This window comes from Thermoascus crustaceus (genome assembly GCF_041956765.1).
Source record: "Thermoascus crustaceus strain CBS 181.67 unplaced genomic scaffold VTN00scaffold_2, whole genome shotgun sequence".
Taxonomy (NCBI): Eukaryota; Fungi; Ascomycota; class Eurotiomycetes; order Eurotiales; family Thermoascaceae; genus Thermoascus; species Thermoascus crustaceus.
In genome coordinates, this window is record NW_027192528.1 from 4180293 (window position 1) to 4194237 (window position 13945).

The 13945-nt window shown below is 50.1% G+C and overlaps 3 protein-coding genes across 3 annotated transcripts; all 3 read right to left on the reverse strand.

The window, feature by feature from the left end:
- Window positions 1-792: 792 nt before the first annotated feature.
- Window positions 793-4406, reverse strand: VTN00DRAFT_5004 (uncharacterized protein; the record flags this gene model as incomplete). Its single annotated transcript, XM_069431490.1, has 3 exons — window positions 793-2830; window positions 2902-4196; window positions 4278-4406. The coding sequence occupies 3 exons, from the start codon at window positions 4404-4406 to the stop codon at window positions 793-795; spliced, it is 3462 nt and encodes a 1153-aa protein (XP_069290519.1).
- A 767-nt stretch (window positions 4407-5173) lies between these two features.
- VTN00DRAFT_5005 (uncharacterized protein) lies at window positions 5174-7667 on the reverse strand (the record flags this gene model as incomplete). The annotated part of the gene is made up of 9 exons (XM_069431491.1): window positions 5174-5805; window positions 5861-6076; window positions 6127-6753; window positions 6810-6930; window positions 7012-7110; window positions 7185-7260; window positions 7334-7368; window positions 7453-7502; window positions 7628-7667. The coding sequence occupies 9 exons, from the start codon at window positions 7665-7667 to the stop codon at window positions 5174-5176; spliced, it is 1896 nt and encodes a 631-aa protein (XP_069290520.1).
- Window positions 7668-9510: 1843 nt separating this feature from the next.
- Window positions 9511-12404, reverse strand: VTN00DRAFT_5006 (uncharacterized protein; the record flags this gene model as incomplete). The annotated part of the gene is made up of 5 exons (XM_069431492.1): window positions 9511-9615; window positions 9673-10007; window positions 10061-10160; window positions 10216-11490; window positions 11646-12404. The coding sequence occupies 5 exons, from the start codon at window positions 12402-12404 to the stop codon at window positions 9511-9513; spliced, it is 2574 nt and encodes an 857-aa protein (XP_069290521.1).
- Window positions 12405-13945: the final 1541 nt, after the last annotated feature.

Consider the following 13945-nt stretch of genomic DNA (forward strand, 5'->3'; position numbering starts at 1 on the left):
TCCTGCAATCCTATGCACGTTAAATAGGTGAGATTCTGATCTTAACATGCACTGGTGTGGTATTTGGTAATGCCGCATGCCTTCAGACGGATCTACGCTGCACCTCTTTAGATGCAGAACTTACCTTAACAAACTAGCTATATCCTCCTAAAGCGAAGATCAGCAAGTGCCATCCAAGAAACGGAGCGCTAATGCAACATCCTATGGATCTATGAATGAAGATTAAATTATTAAGCTTCAATTCAGCGAATCCGCGAGACTTCCTAGGTGGCCTTAGGCACAGCAGGGTTCAACAGCAACGAGATAAGTTGTATCCGTAGAGCGCTGAATCAAAAGCACAAATATCGGAAGATGATGTTATGATAAGGGCACTAAATCTATACAGTCTTTCTCACCAGGTACCTATATTACAGAATATACCCTATTCAAGTCTTAAATGCTTCTCTCTCGTTCATGACGATTTATTTATTACGGATAGCTTCTGCTTCAGTAACAAGGGCCAAATCGGAATGAGAAGAATCATGTAACCGTTCTACGTATCTTCTTTTCTATTTACTGCATTTTGTCAGATGCCTAGGTACAAAGGTATCACTGACAATGGACACGACATATATTCTGATGCAAGGTCCCAAGCAAGCAACCAAGCAAGACAACTAAAATCCAGACCACACAGCTATACCAAGATCTCCATCATTTCATCAAGGTCATGCCATGCCATGCAATGATCTGCAAAACAATTCATGTCATAAGCCAGTCCCATTCATAATTAAATTGAAAAGAACTAGGAATTTTCTATCTCAACGGGCTCCCAGCGAAGAAGTCACCCGCACCAGGCCCGGTAAAACTACCATTACTGGGAGTCAAGGCGATGGACCGCCTAAACGCCTGCCTGGGCGTCGACGGTGCACTTGTACCTCCATTCAGATTTCCCGGACCTACTACGTCGGGAGTATTGCGACCGCTGTTCGCCGCAGTAACATTGGTTCCAGGGCGGGGGAGGGCGCTACCATTGCGAGGCGGAGGCCGGAATCCGAGTTTGAATCCTTCACGGAAAATCTCTTCCAGAATCTGTGAGACGATACCCGCATCTTCGTACTCCTGGAACTTCTTCCACAGGCGCAATGCCATGCGCGCGTCTTCAATCGAGTCATGGCCTTCCACAACCTCCGTCGTTTCCTCTTGGATGTATTCTTTGAACACAGCCCAGGCCAGGTAGCGGAGGCTCAGACGGCGGTTTTTGCCCGGATGGAAAAAGAGATATTGTGTGTCCACGGTCTGTGCCTTGGGAACCTGTATGTTGATCTTACGGAAATCAGACGCAAGACCATGTCCAACGAATACGCAACCCAGGTTCAACAGGAGCCACAATTTCTTGTATGCGACTTTGAGCGGGACGAGGTTGTGCTCGCTAGTTCTAGGGTCCAAGTCCCCAGGCTTGATGCCGGAGTATTGCGTAACGTAGTCCACGATTGGTTCTTTAATTGTGATATAGTCGTCGATAAAGGGAACCCCTTCGCTTACTCCCGAACCTCTGAGGACAGAGACACGAGCCAGTCCGCTCTTGTTTGGCCGAATTATCTCTTGCGAGCCATCAGCCTTCACATCGATTTCAGCCTTCTCCAAGTCGACGAATTCTGTGTCAAGTGCCACAGGAGTTCCAGGTTCCGGCTTCTCTTCCTGTGTAAGCACACGGCAAGATTCGATAGGACGACCACCATTCATAGACCACTCGTGAAACAAGAGAGAGATATCAAGCTCATCTTTCCACGAGTCGTCAACGGCATGTCTGGCGCTTTTCACTTGGTAAGCCAAGATACACGGCAACTTCCACGGTTGGTTGAACTTGAGCGCCTCATCCTTATCAACTTCGGTGACCAGAAAGTCGTTGAAGAGATGCCAGCAGCTATTCTCCTGTGGTTCGCGCGCAGAGACGTTGACGTCGATAAAGGACACTAGATGCGGTTTCTGGTGCTCAATATCGACTTCTGCCACGATGCCTACAAGCTCATATACGACCAGACCTGGTGTATTATTCCGCAACCGTGTTCGGAGATCTTCGCCCTCAAAACAGAGTACCTGGCCCTTTTCGACCATGATGCCCACTTCCTCAGGTAGCCATCCGGGTATCGCCCATAATTGCCGATAGACTGGGTTATTCAGAGCGGCATTTATCATTAGAACAAGAGGCATGCGGTGTATAGTCTTCCTAATCGCTACCTGCTGATAGCGCCGGCAATGGTTGCACCAGCCTCTGTTCTGTGTCTCCCGCTCAATACTCGCTTTCAAGATATTGGAGAATCGGAATGCCGGGTTCCGCCGCGCTTGTTTGATATCAATGGCCGGATAGATCAGCTCATTCACAAACGCGTTTCCTGGTCTGGCGAGCTCGTTACGGCAGAACATGCACCGGATATATTCGGACGCAACTGTGGCCAGCTTCTGCTCAAGATCATCCGAGTTTGGCAGAATCATGCGAAAGTCATGCGCGATCTGATTAAGGAAGAATCGGTTGACAGATTGTATAGCAGTGGAGAGAGCTTTGTTTGTTAGATTCTCTTCGAGAAGCCCCAGGTTCGAAGCTTCGCGGAAACTGCTGAATGTTTTCAGTAGATTCGTGGCTTGGCAGTTCTGACCATTTGCCTTGTCCAACATATCAAAGAGATAGCCCATCTCACAAAGCAAGCAGTTCTCGAAGATACAGCTACTTGCAGCATGATGGAGGGCTATATTTCGTACTAGAGGGATAAATTTGAATAACTGAAGAAGTGCGTTTGCGAAAGAATTTGCAATATGCGTCTCCAGGCCGGAATATTTCGTCTTGTTATAGTACCTATTGAGATGCATTAGTAATTGCCAGAATGGAAGCACGAACAAGGGTATAGACAAAATGCGCTGACTCACCTAAAGTCGAAATCATCTACCCCAAACTTGCTATACTTGATCTCAACATTACTATATTTGAGTAGCGGGTCCTCTTCGGCCTCCCCATTAAGTTTGGCACCTGCTAGTGCGTCGGTAGCATCATCAACAGAGTCTGACTTTCCCTTGCTTTGTTCTCTCGCCTTCTCACTCAAAAACTTTGGCGCAGCGATAGCAGGTTCTGTAGAGACCAAAGCACGAGTATTCTCCACTTGGTACCTGCGCGTCTTCTTCGGGTTTGCAGCATAATGCCCCAGTTCGGCCGGGCGAAGATAGGGTATAATGGAGGGATCAATCGGAGCGGGCGGACTGCCGACGTCGAAAACCAGGTGGCTAGGCCAGGCGGAGAGGAGTTTTTCATTGTAATATGGCATACCTATTATATTCAGAGGCGTATCATGAGACCAGTCCACCATGGGTGGTCGCACGGGGACATCAGCGAATTCTGTCTCCCTGCTCATCTCATTGAAATGGATCTTTGCGGGGGAACCCCACAGATGAATCGAGCATTCTGCATCATTAATAGCCAGAGCTTCACCTGACGGTGATATCTCAAGACCAAGCATGAAGGTGACATTTGCTTGACGGAGATTGATCGTATTCGGATTCATCAGATCAACGACCTGAAGCTGCCCAGTCTGGGAAGCAACAAAGCTAGTCGTGTGTAGCTTCGGGTGCATGCGTACATAAGCTGCACCGGCGTGAAAGGGAATCGGAGGCAAGGGAGCGAGGGTTTTCAGATCATACACATTGGCCAACGGGTCCACAATCGGGGACCCCAGATGCCGGACTGAAAAGCCACAGGTGACCAGGAAGTCGTTCCGAGCATCCATATCATTGATTGCAGTGCCATGTGCCTTCCAGCTTTTGACAACGCTAAAGTCGTTCAGACTGAGAGCGTTAACAGAGCCCGTGTCCGTCGCGGCGCAAAGGTACCGGCTCCTTTTCATGATCGTGTAGTTGTATTCGGTTGGCAGCTTGTCGATGATCTGGCCCTTCTCCACGTCCACAATGAACATAACCCGCTGGCAGCCCGCCACAATGATCTTGTTCGTTTGAGCAGTGAAGCTCATGCACCGGAGGTCCGTCATTTCTTCGTGCGTAACATGCCACTGCGTGAGGCCCCGACGAGATGTCATGTGTACACTTTTCGACGACAACGAGATTACTCCCTTGTCATGAAATAGAATCTGCCGCACAGGTCCCTCGGTGACAGGGTGCGCCCTGACGGATGTATATCTTTGTAGTTCGGGTCCGTAGAACGAGGTAACTCTACCCTATACATCGCCACAAGAACAACAAGTTAGCAATGAATCAATACATACAAACATACAAAGTCCATTCTTTATCAAACTCACATATTCATTGCCGGCCCATAAAAGCTCTTGGGTATCATCAAATGCAACCGCCGTCGCGATGGTGGGCAAGACGTGCGGGCCCGGAGGAGGCACCGCGATGCGCGACACCTCATCCCAGTCGGCCTCCATGGCTCTTCTGAAACCTCAGAACAACCCCAACCTTCGAGATTAAAATAGTCCTTCCCTACTTGTAGATTCAATATCACAGGACTCAAATAGCTCTACCCGTACGGGAAAGGAGCGAACTCTTGCACCATCCTCAGTTCGAAGACGCGAACGCGGGGTAACCTTGTAACGTTCCAGGTCGTTTCACGCACACCTAGGCGGCGGTGAAAAGAACGAGAGACCAGCTGACTCTGGTCTTCTCGCGGTTCAGTTTGCTGTCTAACAGCAGGGGAAGTATAATCTGAAATGTCTCAGCACGACGCTTGATGCCTCTTCCACCGGAGGCAGAGGGAGCGAAGACAGTCGAGGTTCTCGGAGCTCAGTTGACACGCTGTCACGTGACATACAATACGGACCATGGATACGGAGTAGGTAGATGCTTGGACAGTGCATCAACTGAAATAGAGGCATCATAGAATAATGGAACCGAAGAAGATTTTATCACGCAATATTTAGCAAGATGGATATTGTAAAATGTTCATAAGATTTGTATCTGTGTTGAATACTCCTTTCGTGACTTCTCTTGCCAATCACTTCCAGTTACAAAAGGAACAACTCAGCATGCTATGAAGCGCAGCGATGCCAACACGAACATTTCCATAAATTTCACTATCCTCGACTAGAATTGTCGCATGTAAGCCTATGTCATCGGTCGCTGGCAGAACACAGAGAAAAGGGATGTCGTAATTACTGGGCGAATACAAAACAATTCCCCACGGCTACACTCGGTTTTATCGGTAGTATGAGGCCGGGTTCGCATTGACGGAATTCGCATTAGGTGGCTGGTAAGCCTGATATCCGCCTCCGGCAGGCTGACCAGCATTTAGGGACGGATATGGAGTGGGCTGCGGGCTCGAGGTCGGGATCGGAGGGGGTTGGTGCATAGGTTGTGGTGGTTGGCTGGTCGGAGAAGCCGCCGAAGTTGGATATGGGGGCTGCTGCTGTTGCGGTGGGAATTGAGGGTGCGGTGGAAGAGTGGCGCCGGCGCTCGACGGTGGTTGACCTCCATCTTCGGGCGAGTATACAGACGGTGAGTAGTCCTGCTGTTGTTGTTGCTCCTGCTGTTGGAACTGCTGGTGGGCAGCCGGTGGCTGCTGCGTACCCTGATTATACGGGTAATGCTGCTTGACTGGAGAGTCGTAAACAGATGTCCCCAATTCTTGTGGGTGTTCGTAAGTAGACTGTGGGCGATGATGTACGGGTTGGAAGGAGTCTGGAGGATGTTGCTGTTGCTGTTGCACAAGAGGCCGGCCACCGGAGGGCGTACGGTTTCGCAGATCCGGCGACTGCACAGTAGTGGGGTATGGGAGCGTCTGTTCTGCACTGTAATGAGCGGCGGGATTAGGTTGAGGCGTCTGTGAATCTATAGGTAATTACAATTAGACTTGTTCAATTTCAGCTTCCTTAACATTACATACCTTGAGGGCGTGGAGTGTAGTATCGTTGAGGTTCAGGCTGGCGTCCATGAGGATATGCGTGTGGTCCAGCAGGTCCAGCAGGTCCTGGGTAACCATACGCCGGTTGGCCGGGTCTGCCATATTGAGGTTGTACCGGATGGGACATTGATGCCTCAAGCAGAGCCTCGTAATCCCTTCGTGCTTTGATAAATTTTTCATTGAGCTGGGTAAATTCATCTGGATGTTTGTGAGCCACAGTGAACCCGACGGAGGCTCAGAGTATATACCTTTCTTCTGCGAGTACTTTCCGATCAACTCGATAAGTTTCGGCCGAATCGCTAACGTCGAGTGGTACAAAGTCGTTATCTCTTCATTATCCTGGACGTTAAGCTCCGAACTGCTAGTGCTCAGAAGCGTCAACAATTTCTCAACGTTCTTGATTTGTCCAAATACTTCTGCCTCCATCTGAGCTTCCCGCTGCAGTTCTTCCGGCGTAGGGTCGGGGAGCTTCTCGACATAGTTTAGCGGGAAAATTCCAGTCTGCCCTCTCAGCGAGCCTTTCCACCAGTCTTTGTACACGGATTCCAGGACGGCAATTATATCGCCCTTTCGGAATTGGAGCTCGCCGGGCTCGGAAGGTTGGAAATCAAACAGTGCTCTCACTCGCGAAACAGTAGCAGCGGTTGTACCTGGAGGAACACCAGAAGGAACTACCTGAGAGGGTGCGGCTTGTTCCTGTGTAGCTGGCGCTGAACTGGAAGGGGCGGTAGTTTGAGGCTGTGTAGACGGGGCCGTAGCGCCCTTGTCCTTTATCGAGAGTGCAAGTGCCATCTGGAGCTCCTCCTCTTCCTTCTGCCGGTCAAGCTCCGTGATCTGGCGTTTCGTAGGTTTCGAGGGAGGTTGAAGGTTTGGGTCTGAGAAAGAGATTAGCCTGGATCTACTAGACAACTCTTGCGCCTGGGATTCTCACTCTGAGTCTTCAGTTTCATGTAGGCCTGCTCCATGATTCCAAATTCAGGGTTGCTCGAAAACATTTCACTCCATTCTTCCATGCGTTCCAATATCTTCGACTTAACCTGCTGGTGTGTATTCTACAGATCAAAAGATCAGCAGCTGCATTGCAGAATCTTCTTTCACGAGTATGAAAGTGCAATTAGAGAAGCTAGGCTTACACGATCGTTCGCTAGCCGCAACAGCGCATCTGTAAAGCTCCTCGACGCCAACTCACGATGTACTTTTGGGCCGCAGTTCTGCGCCAACGCATTGGAAAGCTAGCAGTCACAACTTGTTAGCTAGAAGAACAATCATAAAAAAAGAACCCGCATAAACTGGTCGATAACTGTACCTCCAAGGTGTAAAGTTGTACATTTGCGTTCCTGTGCGCCAGCCTCTTGATTAAAGCGGCGACAGCATCTTTGGCCCTATACACCCAGTCTCGTGAGCACTGTCCCTTCTTTTCCTTTTCTACCATAAAATAGCAGAGCGATTTCATACCCTGATTCCTCCGCAGAAACTTTGTCGCAGACATCCTACACCATAGCAGAGAACACGGTCAGCCCCTCTGTGCGGACATGACGCGAGCAAGGATAAAGGAAACGAGAATCGAATCATACAAGGATATATTCCCAGTTCTCGGAGGTAAGGTTCTCATCCGTCGCCTTGGCTATCAAGAGAAAGAAGAACATCAGCAATCAAGTACATTCTCCCGCACACCGCCGCCGTAGACATCTCCCGGATGTGCTGGCCATCTGAATCGCCATAATGTTAATTATAAAAGTCTATACTCACCGACGACATCGTCAAAAGCGTTCTGTTGTGTGCGAAACATGGCCGGCGTTTCTGCCTGCACTCCAATTCAAGGTCTCACCCGGGTTCACACGCTCGACGGCTCGTCTGCCGGTCCGCCAGTACCGTCAACTATATTCCGACACCTAAATGCACCAGTGACAGACTTGTCGTCGTGTCCTGAAATCCAATATTCGCAAACGCGATAAAGCTAGGCCGGTATCTCAATAGCTCGAAGAGTGAAGACAACAGTCACGATGCGGAGACCTCCCCCTCGTTCACTCTCGCGGAAACTAGGAAAGACCGGATCGCTTCGTCCTCGCTCAGAGAGTGCGCGTTCGATGGAAAATAGGGAATGAAATATCTCCAGGAATCTTCCTGCGTAATGTGAAGAATAGAGGGGAGTCTCAGTAAGTTGCGATCGAATGCTGCGCGGCGACTTGATGAAGCGGGCGAGCGGGCGACGATCATGCAGGCTGCGCTGCCTGCGCTGCTGCTGACTGGCTCGCGCGGGGGTAACCTGACTTGGGAGAGAGCTATGACGACGGCCCGCCTAGCGACTAAATTCTCCAGAATGAGAACACTCACTGGCAGGACCTCGTCCTCCTCTACAAAGGGTCTGAAGAAATAGGAATTTTACAGTCGCAATATATTATTGTTGTATCGCTTAGAGGTATGTTATACACCGGGGAGACGCTTGCAGAAGAGGCGTCTACCCTCAGTTACATTTCACTGCATACGTATGCTCCATGCAGGCTGCTGTTTTCTTCGGACAGCTATTCGCACTACAACCAATAGAAGGATACGACGTTCTGCGGATGGCACTAGATTTTGTGATGCACATGATGTTCATTACTTGTCCTAAACTCCGCCGGTCATGCAAATATCCTGCTTGTTAATAAACATATAACTATATTCTACCCCACATGTCAGCGAGTACCAACAACTTCCATCGTTAAGGTGTAAAACTACTGGCAAACCTCCATGTTCTTTATCTGATCAGGTAAAGTCAAGGGACGAAAAGGTTCCGGCACACTGTACAACTAACCCAGGAATTTCCTTCCATCGCCCCGCACAAAATATGCCATGTGTTGTGGTCATTGAATCATGGCATACAATTGCACTCATATATCCACGACTAACTTTATGCACAGGAGATTTGACGAGAAATCAGACCATATCGCTAGGTTCTTTTGGTTGCTATCTACTCCGCAAACATAGAAGCACGGAAACAGGCAAGCAACATAAGAGAAATGGCTTGTTAACTCCCGTAGGATAATGAAAACACTGACAACCGTCAAGGAAATAATAAGAATATCATGAATAACCCATTCCCATGTTAGGGTGGCAGAAATGAAAGAAGACAAATGCCTGTGACACAAAGCGGCTTCCCTTTAACAAAGTGACCCTGAGAGTGCATGGATCTCAATCGCTTCACACAGGCCCGCCTTTGCCGATTGCTTTTTCATGTCATAAACTCTGGACATAAAAGTGGGTGAATAATATATGGGGCGCATGAAGGAAGAAAAGGGGGTAAAGGGGAGAAGAAAAAGTAATGCTGGTATCTCGGGTCGCATAGATGCGAACGGATCAAAACCAAGACACAAGCGACTAAAAGGCTAGCGTTAACAGAGGTAATATCGAACATCAAATGAGTAATATGAAAAGGCCCGCTTTGGTACATAAGAGTCCATGCCATCGATCCATCACCATCTATAAACTCGAAGGGAGAAAAGAGGGAAAACAGAGGCGAAGGAGAAAGGAATAGTATCGCCCACTGAAAGTATGTTGTTTGTTGAAGCTTCAGAAGCAGAAAAGACGTATTGGGGTATAATGGAGCCTGGGCCAGGTGTCGAACAGCGGATAGACAAAAAACCGAAATTTGCTTAGGAGCCGCCCTTCTGAGCCTTCTCCTGAGCACGACTGATTCGGGCAGCCTTTACAAGAGGAGCTAAGCTAGAGAGTGGTTCGCAAAGCGCCATGAACGGATGCTGTGTGATAGAGTATTAGTAAAAGAAAACGATTTGAAAACAGAAGCTCGGAAATACCTTGAGCAAGTCATGAGCAGAAGCTCTCTTCTCCGGATCCACCCTCAGGGCAAGGTGTAGAAATTCCCGAAACACTGGTGATAGGTTATGCTCGTCCTTGATCTTAGGCGTACCGTTCGTGGCTATCAAATATAGTGCACGGAGAGGCGACTCCGTAAGATAAGGCGGTTCACCCTCGATCATTTCGATAGCCATGATACCCAGACTCCAGATATCGACCTTTCGGCCGTACTCTTTCCTTGTGACAACCTCCGGTGCCATCCAATAGGGAGTGCCGACCATCGTGTTGCGCTTGTTTTGCGAATCATTGATTTGAGCGCAGAAGCCAAAGTCGGCTGGAGAATGTTAGAGGGGTCTTAAATTTCAAGACGATATATGCAAGACTTACTCAATTTTATATCACCCTCCAATGACAGTAGAATGTTGTCAGATTTTATATCCCGATGAATCACGCCCTTTGAGTGGAGATGTTGTAGACCATTCAGAGTCTAGGGATATTAGTTCTCTGGTACCAAATAATATTTCGTCGGCCAGCAGACTCACCTCTCTGCAAACAGCGGCAATTTGCCCTTCACTCATCATATTGAAAGTGACAACGTCCGTAAGACTGCCACCCTCCATGTACTCCATAACAACCCACAGATCCGGACCATGCAGGTAGCTATCCATGAAATTGACAATGTTCTTATGCTTGCTATCTTTCATTACCAGGATCTCGTTGATAATCAGATCCTTCTTCGGTTGCAGCTCGAGGTTCATCTGCTTAATAGCCACGCACTTGTTGGTTGCATTCTCGTATGCAGTGAACACGCCACCCGATGCGCCCTGGCCGATCTTGTTCAAATTGTAGTATTTTGTAGTGGGGTCACCAGCTGTGCAGATGGCATTTAACCGGGCCCGAATGTCAATAGCATTACTCTGACGGGCCCGGGGCCGTGGCCGTGGTGCGGGTCCAATGCGGGCCTGCTGAGAAGGTTGGGGGATCGCAGGAGGATCGACTGCGGGTGCATACTGTTGCTGAGGTGTTGATTGTACCATCTGTTGTGGTTCCTGCCTCGGCGGCTGGTACTGCTGCGGTTGTTGGCGTTGGCTGCGGCTGCGGTCAAGCTGTTTGTTTGTAATAGCTTGCTGTGCTGCAACCATTGCCTGCTCCTGCTGCTGTTGGTATTGGGTTGGGGAGCCAATGATGCCTGGTGGCATTCGCAGAGTTGTCGTTCCATTGGTTTTCGAATTTGACCTGCTGCGTGGAGGCTGTTGAGGCTCTGCTGGTAGAGGTCCCGTCTCCGGAATAGGTGGTGTAGCAAACGAATGTGCCCCAGAATCCTGAACCACTCTCCCTGGGGCGCCAGCGTGCGGACTCACGGTAGGAGGTTGGGGCGCTGGACGAGCAGGAATCAAATTGCTTCCACCTGGTGTCGGAGGCTTGGGAGCCGCTCTATTTGGAATAAGATTGCCAATCGGCGGAGTGGCGCTGGGAGATAGAGAAGCGGCTGGAGCGGCGCGCGGGACAGGAGGCGGAGCCCTGGGGTTTTCAAAGCTACCTTCATGATTCTGAGGGAATCGGGGGCTGGTCGGAGGAGATGGTATCGTCGGCATCGGGGTGTAAGCTGCGGGACCAGCTCCGCTGGGCTGAGACAGGAAATCTTGCTGCTGTGGATGCGCATGGTCAAATTTGTGCCAGACTTCATCCTCATTGCCTCCAGCGGCATTCTTTTCATAGAACCTCATAATATCGACCATTGTTTGGGGATGCTGTTCTTGCTCCTTCTTTGAGATTCCACTCTCCTGCAGCATTCGCTGCCAATCTTTCGGCAGGCCCTATGTCAAAGAACGTCAGCAACCTTACTTCTTTTCCGGTAGTTGAGCAAGCATTATGTCTGCCATGTCAAAGAAATATTTTTACATCCTGCTGGCTGCCAGGAAAAGAGCCTTTCACAACCATCGTTGATCGCTTAGAGCTTGGGTAAACATACAGTAAACTGGCCTGTCTGATTGTCATATCCAACGTGGGTGACATGAACTGGATTCTCCGGAGCTGATATCTTGATGTTCCGAGGAGAGCCTAGCATGCTGTTCACGAAGCTGGAGAAGCTGCTCTTCTTGCTTCTTCCAGTGCTCTTGGTGCCATTGGCTTCATCAGAGAACCTCTTCTGGTTCTGTACCCGATCATCGTCCGAACGTTGCGGAGCCGTCTCCATGCGTGGATTCAAGGCAGTGTGGCTGGAAGACTGTCTCAACGTCTGGACACCTCGCAGTTCTGGACTAGTATGGGAAGAATGCGGTGCTGGCGGACGGCGTATCGAATTCTGCTGCGATGGGGATATCGTCTCTTCCAATGCATTGAGCATGCCTCGCGCATCGAACGGCGCGCCAATCAATTCATCCGAGCTACGATCATTGAGCGAGAGGCGACCGGGTAGCCCAGGGCGGGACTTAGAGGAGGTATAAGTGCCGGGAGAGGAACTGAATTCGTTGCTCGAAAGGACTGGAGAGGGACCTGCACTGTTCTGGTCAAGCGAAGACGAAGACGAACCATACGCGTTGGACCTTGTTCGCAAGTGCTCCCGACTGCCCCCGAGAGATCGCGGGTATACTGGGGCCGAAGGGTGCCTCTTCAGCGATGTGTTGCTCTGTTGGCTCTTCAGCACACGGGAGCTGGAGAACAACGGGGGTTCCTTGTGAAGCTTGCTGGAAGACCGGCGAAATTTAAAAGCTGCATTTGCCTGGTCCATGGCCGGCGACAATGGACGCGCAGCCAGTTGAAAGAAAGTGACAGCGACAACGACAACGGCTGCTGGGGATGTTGATGATCGACGGGCGGTCAGGGAGCCACCTGGGAGGCGGTGCAGTATTCCACAGTCCCTCTTCTCTCTGTGTCAGTCTGGGAGGGCAATGTGGCGGTTGAACGGACGCAGACGACGCAAGGGGAGCCGCGCGAGGAAGCTGCTGTGACAGGGCCGACGATACAAGCACGTGGAGTGTCGCTGAGCCGGCAGAGAGGCGGGGGGAGGCGTGCGAGAAGCAGGACGATGACTGTCGCTGCTGCGGGGGAAGCGCTGGAATGTATCTTCTGGTGAGGCGGCCTCCGCCAGATGACCGACAACCAGCGTGCAGGCCTAGGAGGAGAAGCAGCACAACATCGATGGTGGTGAGGAGGTAACGGGATGGAGGTTTGAGTCCAGCCAGATGAGGTCGGGGCGATAAACGGAGACAAGCGAGGGCTGGACTCCCAAAGTCAAGTGACGTCTGGACCGTTGAGAAGAACAGCGGTGGGAGCCGAAAAGAAAAGGAGTTCGAGATGTCTTGCTAATAAAACTGGAAACTGGCACACTGTATTAACTGGGAAGAGATTCAGGAGCAGGAGCATCCGGACTATTATTGACAGAAGCAGGGCAGCTAGAGCAGAGATGAGAGTTTTCTTTTTCTGACTCCTGGCTCTCGTTCAACGTAGACAGGAGACAGGTGGTGCCCTGTGCCGCAGCAGCCTGTCTCGGGCGGGATGCACACCACCAAACAGCAAACGCAGCGACAGCAGGTTACTAACTTTGGGGCTGGACACTGATGCTCCTGGCTAGACCTGAGATGGGCGATTAGACATATGTTCGTGGACGCGTCTTCTAGTGGGACATGGTACCTGATCTAATACTCTCAGCATGTCTATCTTAATCTCAATACAACGCCTGAGCAGCCACCATTATCACATCGACAACGGAATATCGTAAGTTCTTGCCAGCATGTCTATCTCAGAATTCTGAACAATTAGCTCTATTATCCCTCTTGTTTCTCCCCGAACTGTCTTTTCTGTTGACATTGCACACTTGAATGCTCGATGTTTATTCTATGGGTACTTTGCCCAGTGCCCCGCTTCATCAATTGTGCATCCCGGGTGGCGTCTGTAGTTCAATTACCCTAGTCTTGCCCAATACTTATCTGCAAATGATACGGTTAATGTCTGAACAGAATTCGAAAAGGAAAGCTCGGGACCATTGGCCAACGGAGAACTGTAACCTGGCGTACATGTATTTCTCCTAAGTCCTCGCCTTCCCTCGGGCACGCCTACATTCATCTGGAGGGTACTTCCTGCGCTGCCAGCACCGGTAACTCGAAATCTTATCATCTGATTTGGGCGAGTCGCTGCAGTCGGGACATGGGTTTCGGATCCTGTCTTCCAGGATACAGCCAGACCTTCCTTTTTCATTCACTCCCTTGCCTCGGACCCCTTCTTCTGTCGGATTGGCTGTCATTCGTAGAATCATTCCGTTACATCCTAGTG